At 31.7% G+C, this 8,691-nt stretch overlaps 3 protein-coding genes across 3 annotated transcripts; 2 read left to right on the forward strand and 1 right to left on the reverse strand.

Moving 5' to 3' along the window:
* The first annotated feature begins 1,401 nt into the window (after positions 1–1,401).
* Positions 1,402–1,949, forward strand: LOC139866161 (histone H2B.5-like). The gene has a single exon (XM_071854302.1). It carries the CDS (start codon positions 1,402–1,404, stop codon positions 1,798–1,800), a length of 399 nt encoding a protein of 132 aa, XP_071710403.1. The 3' UTR covers positions 1,801–1,949.
* A 209-nt stretch (positions 1,950–2,158) lies between these two features.
* LOC139869246 (uncharacterized) lies at positions 2,159–3,133 on the forward strand. The gene has a single exon (XM_071857562.1). It carries the CDS (start codon positions 2,159–2,161, stop codon positions 3,131–3,133), a length of 975 nt encoding a protein of 324 aa, XP_071713663.1.
* Positions 3,134–7,110: 3,977 nt separating this feature from the next.
* Positions 7,111–7,479, reverse strand: LOC139869247 (cyclin-dependent protein kinase inhibitor SMR3-like). The gene has a single exon (XM_071857564.1). It carries the CDS (start codon positions 7,477–7,479, stop codon positions 7,111–7,113), a length of 369 nt encoding a protein of 122 aa, XP_071713665.1.
* Positions 7,480–8,691: the final 1,212 nt, after the last annotated feature.

An 8,691-nucleotide genomic window follows, 5' to 3' on the forward strand; every position in this document is an offset into this window, starting at 1 on the left:
TTACGGTTAACGGATGTACGTTTAATAAATGTTATTATTTGGCGGATGGAATTTATCCGGAATGGTCCACATTAGTTAAGTCGTTCAAAAATCCTATTGATCCAAAACAATCAAAATTCAAAAGATAGCAAGAATCGGCAAGAAAGGATATTGAACGAGCATTTGGAATACTACAAGGTCGATGGACCATTGTTCAAAATCCGACAATACCGTATTATATCCGAAAAATTAGAAGGATTATGTTAACATGTGTGATATTAAACAATATGATAACCGAGGACAACGGCCGTGCATTTTGTGGACTTGAAGAGAATTATCGTCCAATTCGACGTGCACGAGGATCATTCCAAGAAAGGGTTGAAGCGCATATGCGAGTGGACGCGGAAGTAAGAGATGTGGGCATTCATCGACTACTACGAGATATGCTTGTCGAACATATATATAATCTTCCACCTAATTATCGTATTCGACATGATCCGACAATAAATCCAAACAATCAAGACGAGTCAGGACCTTCACACGTTAACGATGACGAAGATGAAGGCGAAGACGCATGATTTTTAAATTTTTATGTAATTTTAGATTAAAATCTATGTTTTAATTGTAATGTTTTTAAATTTTAATAAAAGTTTAGTTTTATTTAAAATAAGTATAAGTATTTTATTTTTCATAAATAATTAAAAAAGGGAAGGAAGGAGTGTCGTGGTTAGGAGTGTTTAGTCCTGGAGTTAGTTATGGAAAGGAAGTGGGAAGAAAATGCTGATGTGGCGCTGAGGACTAGCCTGGAGACATGTCTTCATTGGGAGCTCTCTTAGTCTAACTATGAAAAAGAAGTATAAATCATCCAAAAATACTAGTGATTGGACGGTTGGACCTCTAAAGAACGTGCAATAAATAGCAAGTTCAAATCGTGAATAATCAGTAAAGTTTTTCAAATGTTCACGAACAATGTTTACAACATTCAAATGTTCACACAATTAGTTTTTCAAATCGTGTTAAAAACTCACATTCTCAACAAATTCGAATAGAAAAAATCTCATTTAGTAGCGTCTTATGAATTAAAAATTTAAAACAACATTCAACCAAAAAAAGAATATTATCCCACTTGTTTTTTTTTTTATCCCACTTGTTTGTTTACATGCGTACTCCGTATTTCATCACCCCGCCAAAACCAAAATAAAATTTGGAATGATGAAAATTTTCAAAATCCCACTCCGCGAATCTCCACCGTCCAAACCTCATTTCCTAAATCAACGGTGAATACTCACTATCCGCATCCTACAAAATCCACCTATCAAATTCACTCCCTTACATTCTATTTAAACAAACCCCCAAATGCTCATTTCATCACCACACAAATTCATTCAATACACACACAAAATACACAAGCAGTTTAAAACAATGGCACCAAAAGCAGCCGAGAAGAAACCAGCAGCCGAGAAGAAGCCACGCGCCGAGAAGAAGATTCCGAAAGAATCAGGTGCCGCCGGAGCAGATAAGAAGAAGAAAAGGCACAAGAAGTCGGTTGAAACCTACAAGATCTACATCTTTAAGGTGTTGAAACAAGTGCACCCAGATATTGGGATTTCAAGTAAGGCAATGGGGATCATGAATTCGTTTATAAACGATATTTTTGAGAAACTTGCACAAGAAGCTTCCAAATTGGCTAGGTATAACAAGAAGAACACGTTGTCGTCACGTGAAATTCAAACTTCTGTGAGACTTGTGTTGCCTGGTGAGCTGGCGAAGCATGCGGTTTCGGAGGGTACTAAGGCTGTTACTAAGTTTACTAGCGGTTAATTCGGGTGTTTGTTGGTTTTTATTGTGATGGGTAGAATGGTAGTGTTAGTTCTGTTTGGATTAAGTTGTTTTTGGGTATTTTGTTGATGTAAATCCGTTATTAGATGTTGGTTTAATGAATTAATATGATGAATTTTATGATTTTGCTTTAGTTTTTATGATTCTGCCTGATGCCTGATGGACGCCAACTAACATATTGTTGCATTTATACAACAATTGACTCTATAGTTCTAGTTCAACATATATTTTAACTAACATATTTTCATTTTTCACACTTTTATTCACTACACACTCACATATATACACACTCACATATATAAAAGTTTATATTTTCTTTTTGTTTTAGTAACTAAAAAATATGGATTTTTTAGCTTTAAGTATCGATTTGCTATTCGATTCAACGTCGTCCGAAGAAGAGGAAGAAATCCAACTAAGAACTCGTTTTCAAAGACAACCACGACGTTTTTTAAATAGAGATCGTGAAGCAGCGGGTCAATTATTGTGGAACGATTACTTTTGTGAAAATCCGATGTTTCCGGACGACATTTTCAAGAGACGATTTCGGATGCGCAAAGTTTTATTTCTCCGTATCAAAGACGGTATTCTTCAACACTCTTATACTCCTAATGCCCCCGATCATTTTACTTTTTTCCAACAACGTCCGGATGCACTTGGACGTCTTGGTTTCTCAACTATTCAAAAAATAACTTGCGCGTTACGGCAATTGTCGTATGGGATGACCGCGGATATATTTGATGAATATATTAAAATGGCGGAAAAAACGGGTTATGTTACTTTAAATAATTTTTGCAAGTGTATAATTGACTTATATGGGCGGGAATATTTGAGGAAGCCTAATGCAACTGACATTGCTCGGTTGTATTCGGCGCACGAGGAGAAACATGGTTTCAAGGGAATGTTGGGTAGTATTGACTGTATGCATTGGGTATGGAAAAATTGTCCCGTAGCATGTAAAGGTCAATATACGAGAGGTGATCACGGTCACCCGACGATCATGCTTGAAGCGGTTGCTTCATACGATATGTGGATATGGCATGCGTTTTTTGGGATGACGGGTTCAAACAATGACATTAATGTGTTAAATCATTCTCCGTTGTTTGATTCCCTTCGTAAGGATAGAGCCGCACCTTCACCGTTTGAAGTAAACGGAAACCAGTATCCCTTTGGTTACTACTTGGCGGACGGGATATATCCCGATTGGACAACACTAATAAAGGGGTACACGACTCCAATTGAAGAGCCTAGAAATTTTTTTACTAGATTTCAAGTGAGTGCTAGAAAGGATGTTGAGCGTACATTTGGTGTTTTATAAGGTCGGTTTGCGATTTTAAAAACAACGGCACGAGTTATGAGTATTAATAAGATGAGAAGGATAATGTATAGTTGTAATGTTATGCACAACATGATACAAGAAGATAACGGGTTTGCGTTAAGTACTTGGGAACAAGAATGGTTAGATAAACCCGAAAACCGGCCTCGTCGCAATATTCGGAGAAGGGTCAAAGATCGTCGATCACGAGAGAAAGAGATTCGCGATCGAGACGTGCACGATCAACTTCGTGAAGATTTAACGGCTCATATTTGGAACCTCCCGCCAAACTTTCGCTCGATGCATAACTAGTGTTTTTTTTTTAATAATGTACTATAATGTTTTTTTTTTTTTTTTTTTTTTGCGTGTTTTTTTTTAATTGTAATGTTTTTTTTTAATAATTAATGTACTTTTGTCTAATTAAGTTTATATTTTGTATTAAACAAAATAAAAAATAATTTAAAAACAATTAAAAAAAAAAGAAAAAGGAAATGCCACGTCACAGGCTTACCATGACAAAAGCCCCCCATTACAACTCCCCCCTAAAATGTCATGGCCCAGTCACAGTTTTTCCCCAAAAAGTGCAACTCCACCACTCCACGTCACAGTCACCATTATCTATGGTCTAAGCAATCGTTAATTTTACAACACCAACTTTAACTTTAAGCGTCTGACAAAAATTTATAAAAGATAAAAGTAAAGCAAATTTATACATTAATTTAGTATTTAAGTTTTTCCATTTATGAACTTGCAAGTGTCTCCATAATCGCTAAAGAATTGTGGCGAGTTGGCGACAATGGTGACGAAATATTATGAAACGCAAAGGGATAACCAAACGTTTGTGAGTAAGCCAATATAGTAAAGGGTTGGATAATGTTAACTGTTAGGTTAGGATTAGAGCTCTCGTTGTCCCCCGTCTATTCTTGCCGTCGGTCCAAAATCGACGCCGACAACCACTGTCGGTTGACACCGCGTCACCGTCGATCCCAGCGTCGGTCTTCAGTGTTGCGTAGGCTACAGTGCAAAATATGGAAGAAGAAGATGTGAAAAGAGGCGCAGGAGGCAGGTGGAGAGGTGAAATTGTGGTTTTTCCGATAGTTTATCATTTTAATATTTTTTAAATATTTTTTTATTTTGTTTCTTTTTTTTTTCTTTCCTTTTTAGAATCTATAAAAAACAATAATTAATAATAAAAAAGTATTAATAAATAACTAAAAAAAGTAATAAAATGGACACTAAAATGGACACCGTGGACACCTCTACCCATGTCACTGTCAATCAATTTCGACTTCCATTTTCGACACTGAAAAATAGACACCGAAATGGACACGGATACCCTATGCTCTTATTAGTGGCTTCGTCTTAGGCATTGGTTCTCGCCTTCCTCTTGGCATAGACACTTTCCCTCCATTTCCGATCCCCCCTTTCCCTGTTAGTTAGTGTGTCTATGAGCTGTGTATTTGTTTATTTCTATTATATTACATTCTTTAAATTTTAATTTAATGTATACTATATTATAAATATAATTAAAAATGTATAATATAATAATATTAATATTACACATATAATATAATAAAAATAATAACAAATGCACGATTTATCCACTAATGGAAAGTAATAGTAATAAGGGAGTATTCGAGGAAGATTGAACAAGAGAAGAAGACTGCATAATTGGTAATCCCAAACGTGTCAAATATTCCAACCAAGAAACGACGTTTTTTAAATCAAGTCAATTCCCAAAACAAAATATAGATCAACCATCCATCACCTACTCCCTTCCCTTCCCCCTTTTCATAATTTATATACTCACTTTATATATATATATATATATATATATATATATATATATATATATATATATATATATATCATTCTATAAAGTGAGTATATAAATTATGAAAAGGGGGAAGGGAAGGGAGTATATATATATATATATATATATATATATATATATATATACATATATATATATATATATATATATATATATATATCATTCTATAAAGTGAGTATATAAATTATGAAAAGGGGGAAGGGAAGGGAGTATATATATATATATATATATATATATATATATATATATATATATATATATATATATATATATATATATATATATATATTCATGTATAATTTGCCGAAAAGATAACATAAATATCTTAAATTGACAATAAAAGTTGTATCATTTTTTCTCGATACATGAAAAGGGTTACCAACTATGTGTATTATTATATATAGAAATAATTAAAAATTAATTACATTTTCAGAATAAATTCAATTGAGGTAATATTGTCTAGGTGGCGTTTACACGACGATGACAAAGCTGTCACGTGTCCACATAAAAAGCCGCACGTTGATAATATTACCTAAATGTAACATTATTAGAAATCATAATTCTTTTCTGGTCCAAATTAAAGTACATTGTCCTTTATATGCATTAGTAAAATTGATATTACCTTTATTGTCAATTTGAATACTTTTTTTTTTTTTTTTTTTTTTTTTTTTTTGAAAGGGATCAATTTTTTTTATTAATACTTTATGTTAAATTTTAAGGCTATAAACATTTATATTTATATTTTGAGTATGTTCAAAGTTTAACTTTCATTATTACGGAGTAGTAAAGATACTAATATCACACAATTCACAAATACGTTTATTCGTCAGAACGCTTTGGAAAACTTGATTTGAATCGTAAAATTGAATTTTTAAGCTAGAGAGTACTCCACCAAACAAAAGTTAGAAAATGTTCATTTTATAGCCCATATTTAATACTACGTATTTAATTTAATAGTAAAAATTAAGATATCAACTAGGATATTACTGCATTTTTATAAACAAGAGATGCAATAATTGAAGCACAAGTAGCACTAAAGTATTAGACACGTTTTCCACCAGACAAACATTGGGTTCTCATCCAAACCATGACTACTACCTTCAAATTAAACAAACTCATTACCAACTTTTATCCTAATTTAATTATTTATAATATAATATGATTTGTTCAAATTGCAAATTACAACGTTTGACACAACTTTAATAGTTAATTTCAAGCAAAACATATCCCACTACTTGTTTCTATTAGGATGTTGTGCACAAAAATCGTATAGGTAAACTTATATTATTTTTCTTGTTCAAGTTATATGGGGAAGTTAAATGTTTTTATTCCGGACACGATTTTACCGGATTATTTTGTGATCGTTTCAGATTCTTTTCCTCTATCCTCATTGTGAAGTTTGAAGTTGATTCATCTTGCAAGAATATTATGATAATAATAAAATATACAACATTTAAATAACATAAAGACAAAGTACCTTAAACCCGCATCAGAAAAATATGTAATTTATGTTTACCGGTTCAATTATTTAATAAACTAGACCTTTAAGTAAGTTAAGGTTAGAATATAAAAATGTTTATATTGTCAATTTGGTTCACTTTACTGTAAAGATGTTTATTATTATTGTTAGAAAAAACATATCCACATGAAAAAAGAAGATAAAAGGACATGAAAAGGAATAAAAAACTGAAATAAACTCCAAAAAAGAAGCTCTGCAGCAGCTGCACTTGAACAAATCACACAACTCAGAAGTATAATTGTACCTTTCACAAACAAATCAACCAGAACATTCATATTTCAGCCCTGTTTGTATTCAATCTAAAAACAAGTAGCTATGCATACATTTATATATAGACCCCAATTATTCACATACAAATAAGGCAATAATTTTATTTTATTAAAAAAAAAAGATATCTGTAATTTGTTTTAGATAAGTAAATTCAAGCTCATTAAGCAATATTAATAATTACATATATCAATCAGATCTGAATCATCTGATTTACGTTTAAGATTTCAATTCAACTTAACTTCATCAACAAAACAGAGTAAAAAAAAAAATACGTACATATAATTATATAAACCGAGTTCGTTTGTGAATCATAAAATAAGTTGAATTCGAATAAGTCTCGTGATAATTACTAAAAATCTACAAATTATTACTGCTATTGCTACACCTTCTCTTATTTTTTTGATTGATCAATTCAAAACTCGATCTGAAGAACATATCAATCTCCTCCCGCGCTAAAAACTCCACAAAATCAAATTCAGATACTTTTCTCTTACAGCCTGAAACTGATTGCTTCGGTTTTTTAGGAGCACCGGGACAGATAACGATACTCGGAATTCGATTCTTGGATGACGTCGGCGTGTGACAGGTTTCATCATCTTCGTCTAATTGAAGCGTGCATGAGTCTTCAGATAATGATTCGCTAATTTGTGTTTCTGGAACTTTGATTTTCAATGAGGCGAGTCGAATTGGCAGTAAATCGTGACGTAATTGTAAGTCCGTCGACATGATAACGTGACGGTGGTTTACGGTGGTCGATTAGGGTTTAATATGGTGAAGACGATATGGAGGTGGATCGGAATGGGTTTGTGAGTCGTGACCGTTTATATGTAATTTATAGAGACGAAAAGGTGTTGTTTCCAGATATAGAATTGTGAATTATAGAGAGGTAGTTGATTAATGAGCTGTACGTTGTGCTGTAATAGTTGTATGTTTGCTTGGTGGAAAAGGGATTGCTGAAAGCCAGGTTAAAATAGGTAGTTTCCTAGTTTGGACAAGAATATAATAAAGAGGTAAAACTTATGATGACATAAGCACCCACTTTGTATTTTAATTTTATTTTTACGGCAAGCTTTTATTTATAAATTTTATTATTTTATTATTGATTTATATTATAACTAGGTTTTGAGCCCGTGCGTTGCACGGCTATTCAAAAACCGTTTTAAATGAGTCAGTTATTTTACGACGCTTGATGTTCATTTTCAGAACCAATAGTTTGATATGAAGTTGATTTTGATTTTTCCAAACATCTTTTACTTTTTCAAGCGTTAAAAAAGGAATGTGGTTAAAGTTTAAACCCGTTTCAATTTATATACGGAGTAGTTATTAATTAATTTCATCTAAGTAATAATATTAAATTAATAAATATTATTTAGCTCCTTAATTTTTGGATAATTATGAAAGAGACATGTGGATTTTACACTTATCACAATTAGCTACAATTAAGGTGCTAATGACATGTCATGTTTTTTAAACTCTCTTTTATATAAATATATAGATAATAATAATATAATAATTAATTAATAAATTAACTTAAAAATTTTCTAATGACTTTCGCTAAAATTTATAATTGTCTTGTAGGCTTTGACAAGTGCTACTTTAAATTTATCATATAATCATTATACTTTATCCGTATCATTTTAATTGTCTACTTTACTATTTTAATTTTTTTTAAATGTCTCCTATTTGAAGTAAAAAGTTAAAATCATTAAATTTCTTATTTTATTTTATTTATTATTGTTAATCATTTAATCTTAATAACTTTCAATCAGAGTTCCTTTAAATACATGAACAAAATTGATAATTCATCGATCTATCATAAATTTAAACATTTTGTTTGGGGACAATTATTAATTTATCAGGGATCAACGGAGTATACAATAAAATTTATGAACATTAGCTACAACCAAATAATTATCGTTAGTAAAACCTTTTAAATTA

The sequence above is a fragment of the Rutidosis leptorrhynchoides genome, chromosome 9 (assembly GCF_046630445.1).
Source record: "Rutidosis leptorrhynchoides isolate AG116_Rl617_1_P2 chromosome 9, CSIRO_AGI_Rlap_v1, whole genome shotgun sequence".
Classification (NCBI taxonomy): domain Eukaryota; kingdom Viridiplantae; phylum Streptophyta; class Magnoliopsida; order Asterales; family Asteraceae; genus Rutidosis; species Rutidosis leptorrhynchoides.

Bases quoted from the DNA above. Each gene is read 5' to 3' on its own strand.
- LOC139869247 (XM_071857564.1), bottom strand. From the start codon at position 7,479: ATGTCGACGGACTTACAATTACGTCACGATTTACTGCCAATTCGACTC.
- LOC139869246 (XM_071857562.1), top strand. From the start codon at position 2,159: ATGGATTTTTTAGCTTTAAGTATCGATTTGCTATTCGATTCAACGTCG.
- LOC139866161 (XM_071854302.1), top strand. From the start codon at position 1,402: ATGGCACCAAAAGCAGCCGAGAAGAAACCAGCAGCCGAGAAGAAGCCA.